At 37.3% G+C, this 25,075-nt stretch overlaps 1 protein-coding gene across 4 annotated transcripts in view; it reads left to right on the forward strand.

Annotated features, from left to right (window-relative positions):
• Positions 1–25,075, forward strand: part of usp13 (ubiquitin specific peptidase 13) — a 34,268-nt gene that overhangs the window by 7,390 nt on the left and 1,803 nt on the right. The window contains exons 3-20 of one of the 4 annotated variants that reach the window (XM_039691689.2): positions 1,477–1,537; positions 3,488–3,609; positions 5,905–6,047; positions 7,130–7,314; positions 7,465–7,559; positions 7,867–8,057; positions 8,722–8,793; positions 9,006–9,099; positions 9,942–10,064; positions 14,712–14,865; positions 15,118–15,292; positions 15,624–15,712; positions 16,201–16,323; positions 16,873–16,899; positions 17,102–17,245; positions 21,788–21,954; positions 23,974–24,166; positions 24,290–24,374. In XM_039691689.2, the coding sequence (XP_039547623.2) occupies positions 1,477–1,537; positions 3,488–3,609; positions 5,905–6,047; positions 7,130–7,314; positions 7,465–7,559; positions 7,867–8,057; positions 8,722–8,793; positions 9,006–9,099; positions 9,942–10,064; positions 14,712–14,865; positions 15,118–15,292; positions 15,624–15,712; positions 16,201–16,323; positions 16,873–16,899; positions 17,102–17,245; positions 21,788–21,954; positions 23,974–24,166; positions 24,290–24,374 (2,243 nt within the window). Of the gene's footprint in view, positions 1–1,476; positions 1,538–3,487; positions 3,610–5,904; positions 6,048–7,129; positions 7,315–7,464; positions 7,560–7,866; positions 8,058–8,721; positions 8,794–9,005; positions 9,100–9,938; positions 10,065–14,711; positions 14,866–15,117; positions 15,293–15,623; positions 15,713–16,200; positions 16,324–16,872; positions 16,900–17,101; positions 17,246–21,787; positions 21,955–23,973; positions 24,167–24,289; positions 24,375–25,075 lie in introns of all 4 variants that reach the window. The other 3 variants (XM_039691690.2, XM_039691691.2, XM_039691688.2) reach the window with 3 other exon arrangements.

The following is a 25,075-nucleotide window of genomic DNA, read 5'->3' on the forward strand; positions in this document are numbered from 1 at the left end:
TGTCCAAAAATTAATATTTTTGAATTTCCCGTAGCAACTCACTCTGAAACCTTTGCTGTTTACCAGATGGGTTTTGTCCATACAAATGTGTTATTCACTGTTATAAACTGACGTGACTTGAGGATGTTTTCCGTCCACAGTGCGCAGATGCAATTAATCTATAAACAAATTAGCTGTTGATTACGTCATATCTTTTGATTTTTCCTCTTATGTTATGTGAACATCTATCATACACTACTTTCAAAAGGTGGAAAGTTTCAATTTAGCAGTGATGACTTAGAAACAGCTTAGAGTTTTGAGGTGATTACCCAACAGGTCTTGAGAGCAGAGAAGAATGTAAAGGTGTGATGTTTCTCTTCTTAGAGAGTTTTAGGAATCTGCCATACTGTAAAAAATTATATGGTAGGGTGAATGATATCAGTAAGTCATGCCAACTTATGTTTTACATATTCATCAATTCATTAATATAATTGTTCGGGTTTGGTATGAGAGTGGGAGATTTTTTTAGTCAGTTAATATAATCCAAGTTGAAATGACAAACTTACAAATTTAAGGAAGCAAACTTGAAATGGTTCTCTATTGTAATAGGTGGATTTTAGTTTAATTTATTTTAATGTATTTACTTTTTTTTACAGTGTATTCATAAATTAAATGCTTTTGACTAAAGGAATATCTGAGTATTTACAATAACAATTTCAGTATATTCACAGCATGATAGATAAATTAACAACATGTTACATAAATAGAAGATAAAGGAACTGTGCTGCATTATTTATAATGCCATGTGTGTGTGTGTGTGTATATATATATATGTGTGTGTGTGTGTGTGTGTGTGTGTGTGTGTGTGTGTGTGTGTGTGTGTGTGTGTGTGTGTGTGTGTGTGTGTGTGTGTGTGTGCGTGTGTGTGTGTGTGTGTGTGTGTGTGTTTGTTAGTTCTGATGGAATGATAGATTTTAAAAAATTTATACTGAGGTATTGTCTCCTGTTTTGAATTTTACCATGGCAGTCTTTCCATATATTAGCAGTTCTGGTACATTGACCTAATGATGAATGATCTGTTGGTCAACTTGGTCATTTTGAATAGGATCTTAGTTATTTAATGGTTTTTTTTTTTTAGTTCTAATTAAATTAGGATGTTCTGGTTAAATGCTGCCATTTTAATGTCTGTATCTGTCCAGAAACTGCTGGCCCCTGTTCTTGTAGCTCTTGTGTTTGCTGTTTTTACTTGGGATTACATGAGAAGTGTGTCAACATTTAACCATTCAGTAGTCCACTTTACTCCACAATCAATTGATTTTACCATTATGTGCTTTGTACAAAACGATCATTCCCATCTGTAAAGCTTTTTATCCAGATTTGATCAAATTTGCAACCTGATTCTGTAAGATTTGTTGCTTTATCTATCTAGACAGTTTTGCAAAATGTAACATTACACTTACCTTTATTACCCATGTTGTTTCTTGATGTTAATTACAGAAAGCCACAGGTGCTGCAGGGGGTGCCATACCAAGAAGAAGGAATGGAAAAGTATTTTTAGGTAAGTCTGTTTTGAAGTAAAAAAAAAAAAAAAAAAAAAGTCCCAGACATAAACTTATATCTCAAATAAGTGAGCCTGAATAGGCCTTATATTTTTATGTTTAGCAACTCCAGTCATTACTGGCTGTGGCTAAATTTATCGTATTTATTTGTATGTGCAGTTAGTAACCATTCTAAATCTAAAGTGCCACATGCTTGCCCTGGCCTAATCTTGTGCTATGGAGGGTTGGTTTTCAGTGGCCGGCTATGCCTGTCAGCTGCTGTGCCCTATCAGTCCCCCAGGCTGACACACTTCTGCCATTGCAGGTGTGACGTAGCATTTTGGGGGGTCTGCGGCCTCTTATTCTCATGCATCGCGTCAATATTAAATGCCTGTTTGAGGATGACATGTCAGAAAGGATGCCAGTCATTTTGTAAACCCACAATGCTTTGCCAAACATGTCATTTAGGCCACACTGACTGTTCTATTAAGGATAATGTCTGGCCTGTCACCAGTGGCTTGGACACAAACTGATGCGATCAGGTGTTTTCTTTAGTCTTGCAGATCTCGTAGCCATTGTCTAATGCAAACACAACTATAAGTGTGACATTCATACTCAAACTAATTGAAAAACTTCATTATTCTTTTTTTAATGACCAAACTTGAAGTTTGTATGACCTCATTTATAATTGAGAGAATAGAAAGAAAATGTTTTCCCATTACAGGGCTATTTAAAGGGGTCCTATTATGCTTTTCCACTTTTTAAGCTTTAGCTATTGTGTAATGTTGCTGTTTGAGCATAATAAAGATCTGCAAGGTTACAAAGCTCAAGCTATTTAACAGAATCCACTTTTCAAGAACTACAACAAACTGCTTGTTTGGACGACAACTCAATTTTTCCAGATCTTATTAGGTACAATGTTACTCATTTAAATAATCCCACCCACGGAATATACGAAGAATGTGGTCCTGGTTGAGCTGCGCTATAGAAGATGAAGAGTGCTGCTGTGTCGAAGAGACCTTTTTTTTTAGCACCCCAGTTCCAAAACCCCTTTGTTTGGCCTTCTTAAGGCAGACAAATTAAGTGCGATGCACATTTTATGGAAAACAGCTTGTTTTCTGTTGCTTTTGTAAGCTCTCTCTCTTTTGTAAGATGGTTCATCATTCCTTATGAAAAATTAATCATAGTTTTGTAACCGATAACTGTTTGTATTAGATGAAGAGAATTACAAAAAAAACATACCACTCTGAAACATCCTGTGGAATCCATGCTTGCAAAGACCGTGCATGAAATCCGTTCTGCACGATCCTCTAGTTCGTTAACATTGTCAGGGTCTGAATCGGGCTCGAAATGTTTTGAAATTGACACCATCGTCAATATTTACACTAGAGAAGAACTTGCAGTTATTGAGGGCCAGGATATTTCCTGATCACATGCTAAGCACTGCTAATCACAGCACATTTTGTATTTTCGAAGGAGGGGCTTTATCAAAACAGGACATAGACGGCGCATTTAAGAGAGGAGATGTAATAATGAAAAATAATGCGTTTTATGAAAAAATCAAGCTTGAAAACATATTCTAGTACACCTCAAAAACAAAATCAAGACCTTGTAAAATGGCATAATTGGACCCCTTTTAAGCAAACTACAAAAATCTATATATATATAAAAAAATAATAAAAAAACACAATGAGAGTTGCAGCCTCTAAAATATAGGCTACATTTTAACCTCAAATCTTAATGTTAGGGGTTCAATGGAACTAAATAAAATGTTAAAACAAAAGACTGAAACACTCTTTTTTAAGAAAAGGACAAGATAAACATAAAAAAAGCAATTTTGAGTGTAATACATCGTGTGAAGTTTCATCATATGTTTATTAATTATTTTTTTTGGGACAGTATTTTGGGAAAGTGCAGTCATCCCATCAGCTCTCGATTAAAAATAACTCTTTCTGCTTCTTTTCCTGAAGATTTAGAGCTTAACCGTGATTTTAATGGAGATGATTATGAGTACGAAGATGAAGCCAAGCTTGTCATATTTCCAGACCACTTTGAGATCCCTTTACCAAATATTGAGGAGTTACCCGCACTGGTTAGTGAGTGTGTGCTCATGCGCCCTGTATGCCCTGCATGCCAAAGGCCTGATTTGCAGTTTCAGTTTCAGTGCTTGCTTGTCAAACATCACATCATTACATTTTATTATGTCTACAGATGACCTTATACTTATTCTCACTGTTCATCCTTCTCATTGTGTGCAGTGATGTCATGTGTTGTTGCAGTAATACAGATTATTTTGTTATACACTAAAATCTGTTTAACTTTAAAATAAGTTTATTTCTGATTATATCTGAATTCTTTGTGGTTTAAAGCAGAATCATCTGCCATTCATGCCTGAATATACAGCATGTGTTGGGTTTTTATTGATATTTTCTGTCAGTATTGTCAGTATGATTTGTATTTTTCTTTAAAGAATACTTTTATTCTGTAAAGATTAAATGTATTCAGATTATCTTTGATTTCTTCATCAGAGAATCACAGTTTCTACAAAAAATATAAAGCAGAACAACTGTTTTCAACATTATTAATAATAAGAAATGTTTCTTGAGCTCCAAATCAGCATTTTAGAATTAAGGAATACACTCACCGGCCACTTTATTAGGTACCCCATGCTAGTAACGGGTTGGACCCCCTTTTGCCTTCAGAACTGCCTCAATTTTTCGTGGCATAGATTCAACAAGGTGCTGGAAGCATTCCTCAGGGAGTTTGGTCCATATTGACATGATGGCATCACACAGTTGCCGCAGATTTGTCGGCTGCACATCCATGACGCGAATCTCCCGTTCCACCACATCCCAAAGATGCTCTATTGGATTGAGATCTGGTGACTGTGGAGGCCATTTGAGTACAGCGAACTCATTGTCATGTTCAAGAAACCAGTCTGAGATGATTCCAGCTTTATGACATGGCGCATTATCCTGCTGAAAGTAGCCATCAGAAGTTGGGTACATTGTGGTCATAAAGGGATGGACATGGTCAGCAACAATACTCAGGTAGGCTGTGGCGTTGCAACGTTGCTCAATTGGTACCAAGGGGCCCAAAGAGTGCCAAGAAAATATTCCCCACACCATGACACCACCACCACCAGCCTGAACCGTTGATACAAGGCAGGATGGATCCATGCTTTCATGTTGTAGACGCCAAATTCTGACCCTACCATCCGAATGTCGCAGCAGAAATCGAGACTCATCAGACCAGGCAACGTTTTTCCAATCTTCTATTGTCCAATTTCGATGAGCTTGTGCAAATTGTAGCCTCAGTTTCCTGTTCTTAGCTGAAAGGAGTGGCACCCGGTGTGGTCTTCTGCTGCTGTAGCCCATCTGCCTCAAAGTTCGACGTACTGTGCGTTCAGAGATGCTCTTCTGCCCACCTTGGTTGTAACGGGTGGTTATTTGAGTCACTTGCCCTTCTATCAGCTCGAACCAGTCTGGCCATTCTCCTCTGACCTCTGGCATCAACAAGGCATTTCCGCCCACAGAACTGCCACTCACTGGATGTTTTTTCTTTTTCAGGACCATTCTCTGTAAACCCTAGAGATGGTTGTGCGTGAAAATCCCAGTAGATTAGCAGTTTCTGAAATACTCAGACCAGCCCTTCTGGCACCAACAATCATGCCACGTTCAAAGTCACTCAAATCACCTTTCTTCCCCATACTGATGCTCGGTTTGAACTGCAGGAGATTGTCTTGACCATGTCTACATGCCTAAATGCACTGAGTTGCCGCCATGTGATTGGCTGCTTAGAAATTAAGTGTTAACGAGCAGTTGGACAGGTGTACCTAATAAAGTGGCCGGTGAGTGTACAGAACATTCATGCCATGCAGGAATAAATTACATGCTAAAATAGATTATATTAAAATAGAAAACAGTTCTCAATGTTCAGTATTAAATCACAGTTTTATATATTTATGTATTTTTAAAAATAAAATTAGCCTTTGTGAGCATTTAAAAAAGAATTTCAAAAAAATAAATTATCTTGCCAACCCCAAATTTGACCAATCACAAATAGTTTAGGATTAACTGGTTGATAAGTACACATGATGCAAGAAGGTTCATTGTGTTATGTTGTACTACTTTTGCTGTTCATACAATACATGAAGTAGCACACAAGTGAACACACATCTTTGTACTTGTAGACACTTGTAATTGCATGGTGTGCGTACTTACTAATAGTTGCATTATTTGGCCTATCTGATCAGTATTCACATTTGCTTTTAAATATTTTTAAATCTATTTAGTCATTGTCTGCACCACTTTCCAGCTGGCTGTGGTTTCTTAAGCAGTCATTAAATAGCTAAAATGTAATGTTCACATCCCCCTTTAACTTTCAGGTGACAATAGCCTGTGATGCCATCCTCAATGCACAGTCTCCATACAAAAAGCAGGAGTCAGATTCATGGGAAGAGGAGATCCAAGTATCTAAACATGCCCGAAGTCTCAGACAGCAGGAGAATGGAGTTCGAATTCCTCCCAGGTTGGTCACATGGAAGCCCATAGTCATAAGGTCTAGCACTCTAGAGTCTGCTGATGCTTACCTCAGGTCACCCTTGAATCTGATATGTCTGCTTTTCCCTGCCAATAATATCAATAATATCAAAACAAGCTATTGATGTTTATAAGTTTAGGATAACTATTAGTAGCAGTGTGTTCTGAAAAACCTAGTTGTTGATTTATGTTGTAAGATACTTTAGGATTGGTTCCAATGACAGAAGTTCCAGTACTAATACTGTCATAAGTCTCTGGGGAAGGGTTTTCAGTGGCCGATACTAATGATAATATCTGAATAGGTATCTGGTATTTGAAAGTAGGACAGTTTAATTATAGTAAATTAGCCAAATTGATTAAATTAACACATGTTTACCATATTTGTCTAAGCTTTAAAACAAACGTTTACATGTCCATTTACCATTGCTAAAGTTGTTTTTAGATTTTAAAACAGATGCAAAAGGAATCAGCATCAGTATTTATTAATATTTTTAAATGGCTTTTTTTTATAATAATTTATATTTTATATAAATATTTCAGTTTAAGTTTTAGTCATTTTGATATGTGCTTTTGCCATTTTAAAGTTTAGAAAAATATTATTTTGCTTGAATTTTATTTTTATTTAGTAATTTTAGTACTTCATTATAAAAAGAAAATAAGAAATGTTGCCTTGGAAGTTTTTTTTTTTAATCGTTCATCTAACATTTATATTTTATTATATTTCAGATTTATTTCTCTTGGCATTTTAAAAAATGGTTTAGTATAAGTATTATTTTTAATTTTAGTATTAGTATTAGTTTTTGTTAACAATAACAACACTGAAGGAGAACTAACACTTAAACCATGTAGAATATAATCTCAAAATGGCCACAAATTGGCAATTGATTGGTCTAGCCAATAAATTGATGTGTTGGAAATCATCTCATAATCAGAAACTGTCTTGATCTACACAAATAGATTACAAATAGTTAGTGGATTATAGAGTAACATAGCCTCATCACTTTGAGGGCACATGAATCACCTCGACTGAAATATGAGTTTGTGTCTTCAATATGCTTTATGTCCTATTAGCGGCTGGAAGTGCGCCAAGTGTGAAATGAGAGAAAACCTGTGGCTAAACCTGACGGATGGCTCTGTCCTCTGTGGGAAATGGTTTTTTGATGGGAGTGGAGGGAACGGACATGCCCTTGATCACTACAAGGAAACCAACTTCCCCCTGGCAGTGAAACTCAACACAATCACCCCAGATGGAGCAGGCAAGTGTCTCTCCATGACAGGTTTTTTAATGTGTTACACAGTCTTCCAGGAAATATCAAGGGCTGCATGTATAACACACAAAAATTGCAAGCTCAAACTTAATTTGGACAAAACAACAGATAACGTCAGTTTCATTCTCTCTTTTGCAGATGTTTATTCCTTTGACGAAGAAGAAGCGGTGCTTGATCCTCACATATCAGAACATTTGTTACACTTTGGAATAGATATGCTGCAAATGCAAAGGGTATGTTTTTTTTGAGTGGGTGTTTTTCACACTTTATTCATACATTTCTCTATATTTAATCATGCAGTCAGTCATTCATTTAGTACAAATATCTTATACTGATAATATTTTACATGGTATAAATGGGTCTTTATACATGAAAATATATAGCTTCCATTATATTGTAGGAAGGGAATCGTCTTATTTGTGGGTATGTGGCATCAAATAAGTTGAAAACCCTTGTTCTAAACAATAGTTAATTACTTAAGCAAAGACAAGCAACACTGCCTTCTTCCAACCTCCTCACATGTCTGTCTATCCCTCTCAGACAGAGAATGGTCATCATACAGACAACCATGTGCAGTTGCGCGTGAGTGACTGGGAAGTGATTCAGGAGGCTGGTCTAAAGCTAAAGCCCGTCTATGGCTCAGGATATACAGGCATCAAAAACCTTGGCAACAGCTGCTACCTGAGCACCACTATGCAAGTGCTTTTCAGTATTCCAGAGTTCCAGAGAGCGTGAGTACTTTAAAGACCTCAGCGGTCCAATGCATTCTACATACTCGTCTACATTCTCCTCCCATTGTCATTGGGTCTATTTGAATGCTAACACTAAAAGGTGTCATTTCTGAGGAAACTTGTATTTAGACTCTTAGGGCCAGATTTACTAAACAGGGCAAATTAGCGTGAGAGCACAATTCCAATGAAGCACCGATGAGGGGAAAGTTCTGTGCATGATCTACCGACGACAAATTAAAGATCACCAATCATGCTTTTTTGGGCAGTAAATAATGGCACAAATATGAGTAAATTTACCAGCGCAAACCTTAGTAAGTCACCTTGTCTGATTCATTTAAATACTCTCCTACCATAAATTTTGCGCCTGAAAGGATAACTCCTACGAATGCATATTCAGTAAGGTCAGCCGCAAAAATAACCCTGTCCACTCCTTTTCAGCACAAATGTTTCAAATTCTTCTTTAGTAAATCCTGACGGTAGTTTTTTAATGCCAAAAGAGGGTTTGCGCTTGTGCAAGCTGTTAGTAAATCTGTTATCTGTGCCGTCTTAAAGTTTGCTTGCTGTTTTTTCTTTTATGTGATGATTTTTATTCAATGCCAGATTCATTTCATCAGGTTCTTTACTTAGTAGGTGTAACAATGAGAAATTATTTTGTATATTGTAGGTATGTTGGGAACCTACAGAGAATATTTGACTACTCGCCCCTTGATCCAAGCCAGGATTTCAACACACAGATGTAGGTGTTTTTGTCATTGAATGTTAATATCATGTTACAGTTATCTTTTTTTTATTTCTAAAATTCAAATTACATATAATTCTTGTATAAAATAATTTAATGCAATTTTACACATATCTACTGCTGGCTGCAGGTTAATTTTTTGACATCTTTCCTGAAGTGTGTGTTATTTGGGTATTTAAATTGGAATGTTTGTTTTCTTATTTTTCAAGGGCAAAATTTGGTCATGGACTTCTCTCAGGCCAGTACTCAAAACCTCCAATAAAATCAGAACTAATTGAACAGGTGATGAAAGAAGAATACAAGGTATTTGACTTGGTGTCTTGATGATATTTGGCTCGATTAGGTTGCATAACTGTGCCAGTTGCAGTCTTTTGCCTGCCTCCTTGTCCAGCTACCTATTTGAGAATAAGCCTTAAGGTACATTCAAACAATTATTTGCTGTGACCCGAGGTCATTCATTGGGCAGTTTCAGGTGACAAAAAAAATAATAAAGTTGAACCAACTCCGAACCAACTTTTAACCAACTTCGAACCAGCACCAGTTCCGAACCAGCTCTTTTTTGGTGGAAAATGGGTAATTGTGAATGTACCTTGGGTATGCTTGTACAGCTTGTTTAATTTTTTTTATTGTTTAAAAGAGGAGCCACAATATCAGATATTAACTATTTTATCCCAACAGTTATCAACATTCTTTAGATAAATTATTGTTTTGGTTGCCCTGCTTTTTTGTTTGTTTTTGTCTTTATTCTAAATGACTAAATTGTAGTCATTTGGAAGTTTCACTGAATTTCTACCAAATTGTAAATTCAGTGAAACTGAATTATTATTCATATTATTATTCATATTATTCATAGAATATAGAATTGTTATGAAACATATTATTATGGTGCTTCCATAATAATATACCTCCTTTAAAATAAACATGGGGACTGTATGAAACAAACAAATGCTATATGAAACAAACAAAAATGCTGCATGATATTTCCGTAAAGTACAGCTTTGTTAGCTACAGCTTTGTGGCCTTTTAAGAGTGTTTAAGAATGTCCCCCTGTAAACCAGCTTTCTTAATAGGATTTCTGATGGCATTTTAAAGTGCGTTTGGTTACCCTGAGTCTAGATGTGTCATGTTGTTTTCCTCTGTAGCAGCTGCAAAGAGGGATTTCACCTAAGATGTTCAAAGCGCTGGTCAGTAAAGGACATCCAGAGTTTTCCTCAAACCGGCAACAAGACGCTCACGAATTCTTCCTGCATTTAATTAACCTCGTGGAGGTACGAAAGTGTTTTTCTATCTTATGTGCTTCTTTTGTGGAAACGTATTATTACCTTAGTTATAATGACATTGTGTCTTAGTTCACCCAAAATTGAAAATTCTATATAATCACCCTCATGTCACTCTAAACCTATGACTTTCTTTAGCTCAAAGATGAATTACTGAATTACTTTAATTTTATGGAAAAGGAGCAGATTGAAAATTTTTCTAGACTAATCATTTTGTGTTCAATATAAGACAGTAAAGAGCCAATGCACATTGGCGTGCGAGATCAGCGTCTCACACTCCGCCCCGCGGCGTGGGTATAAATACGGAAGTAGATGCATGCACCATTTGCTTTCCACTGAGGAGCCGAGCACCACTCGGAGTCAGCGGTGGTCCAGCGGTAGTGACAAGGGGACTACGTCCTCCGTTCCCTCCTTCCATACGCACCAGGACATTCCCTTTCAGTCGATAACGTCGGATGTAGTCGACGTCGACTGAAATAGGATCCAACCTTTGAAAACAGCACAAATGCTGCCACCTTCCAGTGCCTATACAAAAGCCTTCTGATACTCCCGACATGTCAGCGGAAGAGGATAGGGCTTAGGCCAGAAAGTCACTGCTGTTCCACAAGACCCATTCAGTCAGATTTAGTAACACTGGGAAAGCGTGCCCTGATCACAGAAGGAAGGCAAGCTGCGGAAGCCCGTCTGCCCAACCAACCCGAGGGAAATACACATAAAGACTGGTCGGATAAGTGGGCAGTACAACATATGGATTGTCACTGAGGTGGCTCCAGCCTAGGAAGGGGTGAGACAACACCGATTTTACTTTTACGGCGGAGGTTCTGCCAAGGGAAAGACATGGGCTCGCCATAAGGAGCTGTACCGTGGAAATACACATATGCGATCAACGTAGGGCTCCACTGCAGGGTTAAGCCTCGCTAAGCCAAAACGCTAGGCTGTCGAAAGGAGAAGTAGCTCAGGGAACCAGGTCCAGTTGGTCCAATAAGGGGCAACTAGCAGCTCCTCTTCCTCCCTGATTTTGCACAACAGCTGCGCAATAAGCTCACTGGGGGAAATGCATACTTGCTAATGCCCCGGGGCCAGTGCATCCGTTACGAGGGTCCCCATTGGAGGAAGTGGCGGGGGAGTTGTGACATGCAACGGGAACGTAGACCACCTTGACAGTTGATGTACGCAATGGTCGCAGTTTTGTCTGTACGGACAAGTACATGCTTGCTGAGCAGCATCATCTTGAGGCGTACAAGGAATACTGCTAACAACTCAAGGCAGTTGATGTGCCAATGCAGGTGGGACCCCTTCTAGGTGCCAGCTACTGCATAGCGATAGCTGCCTTTGCGTCCTTCGTAAAGACACGGGGAGACAGGGCCAGCCCGAAGGGTAGGACTTTGTACTGGTACTCCTGAACCTCGAATTTGAAATGCAGAAATGGCCTGTGTATGCGTCCTTCAAGTCGATCGCTGCAAGCCAATCTTGGGGACGGATGCATTGGAAAATGCGCTTCTGCATCAGCATTCTGAACAGAAGCTTGTGAAAGGCCCGGTTCAGGATTTGCAGGTCCAAGATTGGTCATAACTCACCACCTTTCTTGGGTAAAATGAATTAAGGGCTGTAGAAGTCAGTCTTCATCTTGGCTACAGACACCAGCTCTATCGCATCCTTTGCCAGCAGGACAGCGATTTCCGCACTCATGACAGGAGCAGACGCGCTCGACAACAATGGCGCTTCTGGACCATTAGGGTGGACATTGCTAGACCAATTGTGCACGCTGCAATGCTAGTACCCCGAAGGGCGAGGTCAACAGCACTGTGGCGCTCACTCATGAGTGCCTGCAACATCGCGAAGGCATGCAAAGAGGAAGCGGCTTGCCCGCAAGTTTTGTAAGCTCTGGCCACCAAACCTGACGCGAACTCACAGGCCTGTGAGGGGAAACAAGGATTCCCCGTCCAGGAAGCAGCGACTATTGGACACAGGTGTGTCGCAACAGATCGCTCCACCGGAGGGATAGCTTCATAACCCATCACCGCTCCTCCAGCAAGGGCAGCGAGGGAGGAAGAACTACTTAGGTCATTTTCAGAAGTAAAAGGTGCCTTCCACGACTGAGTAAGCTCTCTGTATACTTCGAGAAAGAAGGTCACTGCGGTTGTAGGCTGAGATGCATTACGGCCCGGCCTAAGATACCAATCATCCAACCGAGACTGAGCAGGACACGGTGGAGGGTTCCACTCGAGCCTGACAGCCTGGACAGCCCGCTTTAACATAGCTGATAATTCTGGATCTGGCTTGGGCAACGTTGTGCTCCCAGTGGGGACTGGGAGCACAACGCAAATGCGTGCATCTACTTCCGTATTTATTTCCGAGTGTGAGATGCAGATCTCGCACGCCAATGTGCATTGGCTTGTTCAATAATACTTGAAGACAATAGGCTCCCTGACGTGATCCCATTTCAGTCGACTTTGACTACGTCCGACGTTGTCGACTTAAAGGGATACAAGGGTTTCTAGGGATTGGCCAACATTTCCCCAGACGTGTTTGTAGAAGTTGAGTCTTGTCAGGAGGTTCTGGTTTCAGGAGACGCATTGAACTGTACTCTCTACCCCTCTGCTGGCAGACACACTTGAAGTGACTTTCTCAACTGAGTTAAAATTAGATACCCCTATCAGTTACACAGATAATGCTTCCTGTTACCCTCCTCACTTGGTCTATGTCCAGAATGAAAGCCATTGCCTTCTCTGACACTTTTCTTTGACTTAAAAAAAACAAACAACAGCTGGAGTCACGCTGTTAGACTTTTACGTGAGATATACTATGTAAGTCAACAAGAAACAGTTCCCAACTAATTTTACATTATACAATGTAACATACTTATTATTTGAATGGATCATGCAAAATGGCTTCTAAATGACAGGTGGTGGGAGGGGAGGGGTTGGAAAATATAAGTGCTTGTTGACATCAGCTGAAATGGAAAGTCAATTTAGAGGGTCAGCAATTATTAAGGAGCATTCACACTGATAGCAATTTGTTTTTGACCAGAATGATGCTGCGACAAAGCAGCACCATGATCTTTGGTGATGTGACAAAGTTGTAAATACACTACTGTTCAAAAGTTTGGGGTTTTGGTTTTTGAAAGAAGTCATCCTCACCAAGGCTCCATTTTTAAAAATCAATAATACAGTTATTATGTGGAATATTATTACATTTTAAAGACATTCTATTTTAATGTATTTTAAATTTAAATTTTATTCCTGTGATGGTTTACAGCTGAATTTTCAGAATCATTAATTTACACCAGTCTTCAGTGTCACATGATCCTTCAGAAATAATTCAAATACGGTGATTCATACAGCTAATCAAGGCCTAATTTTTGCTGACATTTGCCTTGATGGCCAAGAGGGTCAACCTCATAAAACCAAGACAGAGCTATAGTTCCTTGAAATATTTAGTGCTCCGAAATGTCGTCTGGTTTATTTGTAGCTGCCCTCAGCTGTGCCTTGTATGAAATAGCATAAGGCCTGTGAACAGTGAGGGGATTTTACAGTGCATTTCTACCTCCTCAGCAGGTTTGTTCTCTGCTCACTGGTCTCTGGTATCTTAGACTTGATAGAGGAGGGCTCATATATTTCTGTATGGCCTCAGAATAGCGAAACCTCTGAAGGATGACCTTGTTGATCTTAATTACGGACTAATTCTGTACGGTCCCTAAAGATGTCTGAATTTAAATAGAAAGTTGATTTGTTTACCATTCGGTTTGAAGAACTATAAATCATATTACCATTGTTGTGTTTTTAAGTCATTATTTTGCTTGTTAATGACAGATATTCCTGTTCATCTTGACAAGTGCTGCCACAAAACTTTTGGTCCCATTTTATTAGAAATCTTTCAAACTACTATGTGCTAACATTTTACTGAATTATTTGATATAATGCACATATTGTGTACATTCATGTTTTTACATTGTACTTAAACCTGATTCTAATTACAGCTGTAATTAATTTTAGTAATTAGCCTTAATCTATAATTACATTGTTGACCCTTCCCTTACCCCTTAACAAAACCTTAAACCAACGCATTCTCATCCTTTAGCGTCATATAGAACGCTATATGACAAAACGGCGCTATACTACGCACATGGCACCCGTTATCGTTAATATAACACGCGCTGTGATGGGTAGGTTTAGGTGTGGGGTAGGGTAGGGTAGTCTCATATTACGCTAAAGAATTTATGACGACTTGGGTTCGCGTGTTATATTAATGATAAAGGGTGCCATGTGCGTAGTATAGCGCCGTTTTGTCATATAGCGTTCTATGTGACGCTAAAGGATGAGAACGGGCTGCTTAAACCTACACTCACCACCAAACCTGTCCCTAACCTTATACGTATCCCACCTCAGTTGCCGCAAAAGTGTTTTGCCTGAACACAATAAGTCCACTGTACCTAACATTTAAAGTACATAGTACTTAGACCTCCTAATATGAAGTGTGACCACAATTTTTATGTAATTTTGCCTTTAATGAAACTGAAAAGTAGACAGGAAAGTTAAGGAGAAAAGGTGAATGGGAACAGGGAACCAAATTAAAGCTGTGTTTCCATGAGCACAAGAAAAACTTTCTATAAGCAATATTATTTTTTGCTGTTTTCAGAGGAACAATTCAGGCTCAGAGAACCCCAGCGATGTGTTTCGCTTCATAGTTGAGGAGCGAGTACAGTGCTGTCAGACACAGAAAGTGCGGTACACACAGCGAGTGGACTACATTATGCAGCTTCCTGCGCCCCTGGAGGCTGCCAGCAACAGAGGTAATACCTTCTACAACTGATTCTTTGAACATTGCATTAAATGTTCAGTTATTTCTTTAAAGAGCTATTTCTGCCTGATCTGACTAATAAAAAACAATAAAATCTAATATAGCTATGTGATTAATTTATTACAAATTATATTTTTTTTGTCCTGAATAAAAATTAATTTGTTTTTAAGTTTAATGTTGTTATATCAATGTGCAGGTAGATATATTTGTGTTTTGTTTGCATATGGTTTTGTCGTTTATACAGAAGAGCTAATAACATATGAGAGTAAGCGAATGGAAGCTGAGGAGAACATGCGGCCCCCTCCAGAGCCGGTGAGAGCCCGAATCCCCTTCACTGCCTGTCTGCAAGCCTTCACTGAGCCTGAGAACGTTCCAGACTTCTGGAGCTCTGCGCTGCAAGCCAAGTCGGCTGGAGTTAAGTAAGCAGGCTTCTGGTTTTGAGACCTTCGAATGACTTGCAAAACATTCTGCACAATTTAGAAGAATATCATGGGGTTTATATCGACAATAACTTTATACTGTATGCGTTATTTAATTATAATATAAATTATTATTTTCTTAATTTTATATGTATGTATGTGTGTATGTATGTAATGTGTGTATGTATGTGTGTGTGTGTGTGTGTGTGTGTGTGTGTATATATATACATACACACACACACACGCACACGATATATATTTTCTTAATTATATACAGTATATTAACATCACCTTAGTGAAAGTTATGCTCTGTCTCTTTCTCTTTCTTCAGGACTTCTCGTTTCACATCTTTCCCGGAGTACATGGTTGTGCAGATAAAGAAGTTCACATTTGGTGTTGATTGGGTGCCCAAAAAGTTAGGTGTGTAAATTCAAGTGGTCTTGATTTAATTTTGATTTTATATTGTTGTAAAGTAACACGTTGCTGGCCAAAGCATTTACAATATCTTTGATCATTTATTTTTTAATCCATCCAGCTCCTGTCAAAGCCGATTTATTAATGTCATGTTTTTGTTTGTCATCTGTGTCTGCCTATCACATGCTCTCTTGTGCAATTCAGACCATCACATGTTGTGCATGTTGAGCAATGCATCGTGATTGCCTGCATCAAAAGACTATCAGTTTTCAAGGTGTTATGTTTGCTTAGCAGAGGCTTTTCCCTTGTCCAGTAGAGGGTACTGTAACACTGCTTTTCTACATGAGAAATTTTGGGATCAGAGTTTGAGGTTCTGTGGTTGAGAAAAATGTTGGCGAGGTTTTTGGAAAGGAATAATGTCCAGAGTCTGTTCTGAATGTATCAGAATATAGTACACATCGTTTTTTTTTTGTTTGTTTTTTTATGCGCTACAGATATTTCTGTAGATGTACCTGATTTCCTGGACTTGAATCGCCTCCGGGCTACAGGGCTACAGGCAGGAGAAGAGGAACTGCCTGACCTTACACCTCCCATTGTCATTCCTGAAGACACCAGAGGTGAGAACCTTTAATTCCATTAAAAATGTTGGGGTAAGCAATATATATATATATATATATATATATATATATATATATATAATTTTCAGAAAGAAATTAATTTATTCAGTCACACTGTAATTCAAAGAATCCTGACAAAAATTATAAAAAAAAAATAAGCAGCACAACTGTTTTCAGCACTGATAATATGTTTCTTGAGCATTAAATCAGCATATTAGAATGATTTCTGAAGGATCATGTGACACTGAAGACTGGAGTAATTATGCTAAAAATTCAGCTTTCCCTTCATAAATTACTTTTTAAACGATATATGTTTTTTTTTTCAAAGTTACGTTATTTTATTTTTAATTAGCATACAAGACTTCTTTCATGGTGTGTGTGTATGTGTGTGTGTGTGTGTGTGTGTGTGTATACTATATATATATATATATATATATATATATATATATATATAATATGCAGTGTTATCAAAACAGTCTGCTATAAATTGAGCAATTTCATATTATTCCCTTTTCCTCTGTACTAACTAAGTCTTTTTTTCGCATTTAGACATTTCAACAAACAACTCTTTGGAATGTAAGTTCCACTTTGATTGTAAAAGCACAAAAATGTATTCCATTTATTTATAATTGTACACATGCACTACAAAATTACTTATTCACGATTAACAATAATAAAAGTTTTAATAAACTGCTTCATTGTCCTCAAATATCTGTATATCTATTGTTAGTGGTGGAATGTTGATTTGAAACAACCATTTTCTTTACCTGTTCCTCAGCTCCAGAAATAGATGAATCATCCGTAATGCAACTGGCAGAGATGGGTTTCCCTCTGGAAGCCTGTCGGAAAGCAGTGTACTACACTGGGAATATGGGGCCAGAGATGGCCTTTAACTGGATAATAGCGCACATGGAAGAGCCAGGTAGGACCTTGTATCTTGTCTGAAACGACACATTTTGAACTAAGGCATACCCCTTGTGTCCTCTGCTAATTCCATGTAAAACCATTACTTAAAATAATAATAATAATTGTATATATATATATATATATATTACATAAATAATATGTAAAACAACTAAATGTTCCATATACAGATAGTAAGTAATGTACATTCGTTATGGCCTAAAACTTGCAGCTGAGACAGTATTAAAAGTATGACATCTTATTTGTTCTATGGCTCTGGTCACATAGTCTAGCAATCAAGGGAAAAACACTCACTTATCTGCCATTTTAGCTTCATTGACTAAAAGGTTGGAGACATTTTGTTCGAACCGAAGTGTGAGAAAGTCTAATTGAGCAGAAGACCGAATCACCTAATTACATGCTGCACCAAAAGGAACATTTTAGATATTTAACTCAAATGAACTCACTGTTATTTTGCATATGAATCACCCCATTTTTTCAAATGCATTTCAAAGAAAAAAACATTGTCTTATATTCAGAACAATATGGGATTTCTAACCCCAAATCATGAAAATTTGGGAAAATACAATAAAATCAATAATCTGTGATTTGTTAATTCTCTTTAACCTTTATTTAACTGTCAAAATGTTAAAAAAAAAAGTTTTCACTGACCAACTTAGTTTTTTGTAAATATAAACACATTTTGATTTTGATGGTTTGATGGCTGCAACTCATTCCAAAATAGTTGGGGTTTACTTTATGTTTACTTTAAATTATACTTTTAAATGTTTTGAGAATATGAATTGAGAATACAATGAATTGAGAATACAAATTTTAAAAAGTTTTGTTAGTGGAATTTTTGCCCAATCTCGCCTGATAAAAGTCAGCTGCTCAACAGTCTTTGGTGTTCGCTGTCTGCTCCTCCTTTTCAACAAGAGACAGCTCTGGAGATCTGTCAAGCACATCCACTTTATGGTGTAGAGTGTCTAGAAACCACTCTGTTTTCGAACTGCAGAATGAGGCCTGGCATGGTCTTGCTTCCCAGGAAAGATGTCATCTTGATGGCAGTATTTGTCTCTGTACAATCCCAATATCAAAATTTTTCCACATCAATAGTACCTTACACATGCAAGTCATCCAAGCAAGTCATCCGTGCTGTTTGTACTGATGCATCCCCACACCATGACAGATGTTTGCTCTTGCACCTGTTGCTGATGAAAGTCTGCAAGGTCCTTTCTTCTTTGGGACTCAACTCAATGTCCGTTTTTCCCCAAAACAAGCTGAAGCGTGGACTCATCCGACCACAGCACCCATTTTCACAGTGTTTTGTATCATATGAGTATATATAATGTATAAGCGCCATCTCTGAACCGATGTATAGCTTTCTTCTAAGTTGCATTACTTGATGCAGTGTCAGACTTTAAAGGATTAGTTCACCCAAGAATGAAAATTGTCATTACTGATCCTCATCTTTCAAGGAAATGAATAGTTGAATTATAATAATAAATAATAAATTCATTATTTTTGTTTGTTTTTTGCGCACAAAAAGTATTCTCATTGCTTGATAATCTTAAGATTGAGCCACTGTAGTCACTCTGACTATTTTAACGATGTCTTTCATAACTTTTGGTCCAGTTTCGATCCCTTAAGAAGCCTATGGAGGAGTGATCCAGCTCTCAGATTTAATCAAAAATATCCTAATTCGTGTTCCGAAGATAAACAAAAGTCTCACGGGGTTGGAACAACATTTAAGGATGAGTAATTACTGACAGAATTTTCATTTTTGGGTTAACTAACCTTTTAAGTGACAACGGTTTTCCAAAGTACTCCCCAAAGTAGCCCATGTGGCTATATTTAACACAGTAGCATGATGGTTTCTCATGCAATGCCATCTGAGGGCTCGAAAGTCACGCACATTTAACAGAGGTCTCTTGCCTCGCTCTACACAGACTGAGATTTCTCTGGATTCCCTGAATCTTTTCACAATATTATTATGTACCACATTGTTTTTGCAATCTTGCATTGAGAAATGTGATTTTTGAATTTTTCTTTTAACAATTTTCTCATGAAATGTGGCACAAAGTGGTGAGCCATGAATGACCCATCTTTACTTGCAAAGACATAGTCTTTGTTGTATGCTCCTTTTATACTCAAACACGATAATCTCACCTATTACCGGTTCATCTGCAGTTTAACAGTTTAATTGGGATATTCTGTAGTCTTTTTACTTTTATTTTCCCTCAGTCCCAACTTTTTTGGAGTGTATAGCAGCCATCAAAATCAAAATTTGTTTACATTTTCAATTTATATATATAAAATATTTTATTTGCATTTTTTTTTCATAACAGACCTGTGATTAATATACATACAGTATATTAAAAATGAAAATAAATGACAAAATGAATTGCCGTCTATTCTGCATTAAAGATAAATAAGCTGCAGAAATCTGGTGCGCTTTGTGAAGCTCATTATCTAGGTTCCAGCCACAAGGGAATATTTCATGTTTAGAGCATGCCACTTAACTGGGCACAAAGATAAAGACATGTGACGTAAAGCGTAACATACTATTGATGGGAAAATGTTCATGCCGATGAATTAATCCAAATAAAATTTAGATCTAAGTTGCTTTATTTTAGGTAGATTAACACAAGAAGTTTACACAAGGTTCTATTTCAAGTCTCTTGCTGTTTATCATGGCGCTAGTACACGGAGTACACACTTCAGCGTCACCTGCAAACTGGGAATTCTGTTCTCCTCACTTTCCTGCCCCAGTTAAGCAGCCACCTGAGATCACAAACAGACTCAGACATACACACCAGTGGATCCCTAGTGGTTCAAACCCCATTAGCTTCACATCTCCTGGACTTGTGTGGCGTACTTCTACTCCACCGCTACAGCTGGGCCTGTTTCTATAGTCACTCACTCCTGACAGGGGTTATGAATATAGTGTGTGTTACACACAGCTTCATACACAGATTTTTTTAGTCTTACATAAATCCTTCAGTACTATGGAGGTGATATAAGACTAGTCTAAAGAAAAAAATTAATCCTAACTTTTCATTTTTTTATTATAAAAAGTCGAACTATTTGGATCTGCGATGCCTGATTTTATATTTTTTATAAAGTTGATAAATTTAGTCTTTCTATAATTATTATACAGACCATTCATACAGTCTTTCTTTAATTATTATACAGACATACCTATTCATACCTTTTATTATATCACTTGTTTGCCTTGACTAATTCAAAAAGTGTGTATAATATGTATAATGTGCAACTGTTTATAGTCAAAAACATTAAAATAACAAGCTTTTTGAGTTAAGTTTCCCCAATATCACAGTTTTATTGTTTATATATATTTATATACATATATACTGTTGATATATGCATATTACATATATACTGTTTATATATATTTATAGATTTATGCATATATACAGTAAAGATGTAATATTGTGAATAATTATTCCAATTTAAAATAACTGTTTTATTTTAATGTATTTTAAAATGCAATTTAATTCTGTGATGTCAAAGCTGATTTTTTTAGCTGTCATTACTCCAGACTTCAGTGTCACATGATGCTTCACAAATCATTCTAATATGAAACCTTTTTCATGCCTTATTACTTATTGCAAATAAAAATAATTAGTCAAGGCAAAAATGTGATTATAAAATAGAAACCTTGCATTTCCTCTTTGTTTAGATATCTGCATAGTACAATAACTTAGTTTTAATTCATATTTAATTAATAGTAAATATTTAATAAAAATGTGATATGAAATTATATTTATGTTAAATTTGTATTCTTATTTAATCCACAATTTGCTCTTTTTTAAACAATGTTCAGCAGACAGCAGTTTCTATAGAAGCATTAAGGAACTGGAGGTTGTGATTTATATACAGTAGCATGGCTAAAATCCATAGGCATGTCACAAAGTAGTACCTTTTATACTTAATTATAATGTTTGTTCATGTAGGACTGAGGCAGGTCATTTTGTAGTTGCTAGTGGTCAAACATGGTGCTGTCATACAGTTTGTTTGTGTGTGTTTGAGCACAGCATTTGATCTTGAACATTAAAGGATTAGTTGCAGACTACAGGGAATGGATTACATGGCTCGTGTTCATTGAATATCCGCTTTATCTGTAATCTCAGCAGGGAAGCGAGTGTGATTTTTTTTTTTTTTCGTCCTCTGCACATTTGGTGAATAAATCTGCACTCTGGACTATATAATGTTGCCTGCTTAGTGTTACATCTACTATCTGTGTTGTTTGTGTTCTTATATTTTAATTGTAGTATGTGATGTATAATACTTGGTTTACACTTAATTGTAAGGTGTCCTTGTTACAGTGTAATTATATATTTAAGTCGTGAGTAATATTAATTAACAACATGCACTTACTATAGGGTCAAGGTTAGGGTTTGGTTTAGGGTTGGTTGCATAAAGTTATGAATAATTTACTGTTATTACTATAAGTACATGTAATGTGTAACAAGGAGGACACTGTAAAACAAAGTGTTACCAAGGCACTTATATCTCTTGTGAATCTTACTTACTGTAGATTTTGCCGAGCCTCTGGCAATTCCTGCTTACATGGAACCAGATCTGCTCAGCCCCAGCCTCCCTACTACCAGTGCGCTGGACAACCAGCCTCCAGAAGAGAGCATCTCCATCCTCACCTCCATGGGCTTCCCCAGACATCACACAATCAAGGCTCTCAAAGCCACGGTGAGTGTCCTGTCTCATTCGCTTCATGGGCATTGACCACGAAAAAGAATTTGGACATCTGAGCCACACTTAAATATATGAATGTCATTGCCTTATGATGAAGTACTCCTGTGGTTACTCTGCTAGTACTCTGCCTGTGTGAATTTTACACATTCATCTAATAAAAAATATTTTGAGACCAGTTGGTTAAAAGTAATTTCAGAAATGGATCAAGTTAGTTTTGATAAAAGGTCATACACTTAAGTTTCCAAAAGTGTCCTTGTACTTTTTGGGGCCACTGTAAGAAGGATCACGGGCGTCAGTTTGGTTTGAAATATGCTGGGGACAGAGACGCATTAGGAAGTGTACTTTGCAGCCTCTCTCTTTAACCCGATCCGCAAAAAATTTTTGAGTTCTTAAATGTTCTAGCGGTAGATCTTTTGCCAAACGTGTCAGAGGTTACGGGTTCTAATCTGCACTTTGTATAGGTTTTTTTTCTCTCATCAAAACTTAATATGTTCATCACTGGTTACATATCAAGCAGGGACACGTTTTTTGTGCATTTTATTTTGAAATTTCACCGGAATAAAAAAGAGAGACTCTCCGCAACGTGCGAGTGAAGTCGAGCCACAAGAGAACACTGTATCCATGATGACACTGATAGCAGCGGACACGAGCGCTCAGCTTGAGTTCAAAAACAAAACATTTTAGCACTACATCTCTTATTTAAGTGCAAACTAAATGAATGCTCTGCTAGTTAACTGGAGATGTTTTATTTGTATATGGTACATCCGTGCATTAATGTTTCCAAAAGTGGTGGGCGCAAAATGACGAAATCTGGTGGGGACACGTACCCACCGTCCCCACCGTCCCCACCGAAATCGACGCCCATGTGAAGGATGTTGCTGATTTGAACTGTTACTAGCTTCACATTTTCAGATGCGATTCTCTGACAGGAATATTATCGTACTCTGTCATGTTACAGTACACAGACGCAACATGTTTGGCATCTCAGAATCCGTTTTGTCACTCGTTGCTCTTCGACTAAGCATGTGAGATTGGAGAAGCTCTCCTGTTGAACTACTTGGCTAACCTTCACAACCTTCTCGTGTACTGTATGTTTGAAAGTTCATAAATTATTATTATTATTATTATTTTAAGGAAATGTGGTTTGTATTGGTTTTGACTTTCTTCAGAGATCATGCTGTAGTAAAAATTAGCTTGTTGACTAAATGTGTGTGTGTGTGTATATATATATATATGAAGAGTTCAGATGCAAAAGCCTTTAAATGCCATTTGAAATTTTCTTCTAAAATGAGCATTTTTATCAAGCTAATATATTCAAGTTCAGTAATTTCACTTTAATGACAATTAATAGGTCATCCTCATTGCAATTTAAGTGAAATTACTGAACTTAAATATACAAGATTGATAAAAATGATCATTCTAGAAGAAAATTTCAAATGGCACTTCACAGCAGGACCTCCTGCTTCTTGAATAATTCTCTTTGTCTTTGTTTTAGACAATGTGGTGGTGTTTTTCATGTCTGTGCATGTATGTGTGTTTAAAAATAGCTTCTGGAGCAGCCAATAATAGCTCGGTAACAAGTGGATGTCTTCAACCTACGTCGTTCACATTTGTCCTGGAAAAGATGAGGGCGTCAGGCCACATTTGCTTTCAGTGCTGGCATTTGCAGTGAATCACGCCACTATTTCAGATTAGTGCCTATGCCTAAATGAGTCTTTTGACCACGCTAGAATGACCCCAGTTAAATCAAGGACTTTCGTCTGGTCTGAGCAATTTAAAAATGGCTCTTTGCCTAAGGATATAATTTTGATGTTCAGTGTTTTCTTGTGAAATTAAAGCTTACCATGTTTTTTGTCCAATTAAGCTGTTTGTAACCTATAAAAATTGGTCTCTGTTTTATGTTTACTCAAGTGATGAAAGTATTTGTCTTTTAGCCTAAAGGCAATGGGAAAAATGAATTACTGTATCATGAGGTCATATCTTGTCTGTCTTCTACTTCTTGTATGACTATAGAACAACAATTTGGAGCGAGCTCTTGACTGGATATTCACACACCCAGACTGTGAGGAGGAGAGTGAGGCTATGTCAGACACACCAGACACAGAGCCGAACGATAACAGCTTCTCAAACGCCAATGCTCACAGCGAATCCTCACTGTCTCCAGATCAGGACCTGTCCAGCCCCCGTGTCAGAGACGGACCCGGGCGTAAGTGCTCACTGAATATTGAATTCAACAAACAGGGTCAACACATACTAAGGAGTACACACATTGTTGGTTAGATATTTCATTGCTGCTGTTGTTGTTGTTTTTTTCTTTTCTTTCTCAAAGGTTACGAATTGTTTGCCTTCATCAGTCACATGGGAACATCCACAATGTCTGGTCATTATGTGTGTCATATCAAAAAAGAGGGCAGGTATGCTGATTATAATGTGTTATTTATTTACACCTTATCATTTTGTGGATGTCATAATCAAACTGATTGCTGAGAACATCGAAAGAGCACTTGTTTTGTGCCTGTCAACAACAAACAATGATGTACAGTTGTAACTGAAATTATTCAAGCCCCATTGCAAATCAGGTTTATTGGCAAAATTTACAGACTTTCAGATGTTTGCAATGAATACGTAAATCAAACAACAAAGTAATTGAAATGGCTCAACACAACAAATGTGGTTAGGGTTAGGGTTCAAATTCAACTGAAACTGCAACCTTTAATGACTGCAGTCTCAAAATTATTCAACCCCCTGAATAGAATCCATCACAACAGCACAAATCTGCGAAACTGGTGTTGTCTCAAGTACACCTGATGCAACTAACAAGGGCTTGCTTCATTAGTTGGAGATAGAACACATGACATATCTGAGCTGGCTAGGTTTGAATATAAAATTAAAATAATAAATGTAAAATAAAAATGATCAAATTTAATTGTTTGGAAAAAAGTCCTTTACATTTTTAAATCTTAAAAAGATATTTAAAAATGATGAAAAAATTAAGAATGAGTACTAATGTTAAAACCACAAAACTTTACGATAAGTTTTCATTTGTTAACATTAGATAACTAAAATAATTAGCATGAACTAACAAAGAAATATACTTCTACAGCATTTTTTTTAA

The sequence above is a fragment of the Pimephales promelas genome, chromosome 8 (assembly GCF_988280905.1).
Source record: "Pimephales promelas chromosome 8, fPimPro1.hap1.1, whole genome shotgun sequence".
In the NCBI taxonomy this organism is placed as follows: Eukaryota; Metazoa; Chordata; class Actinopteri; order Cypriniformes; family Leuciscidae; genus Pimephales; species Pimephales promelas.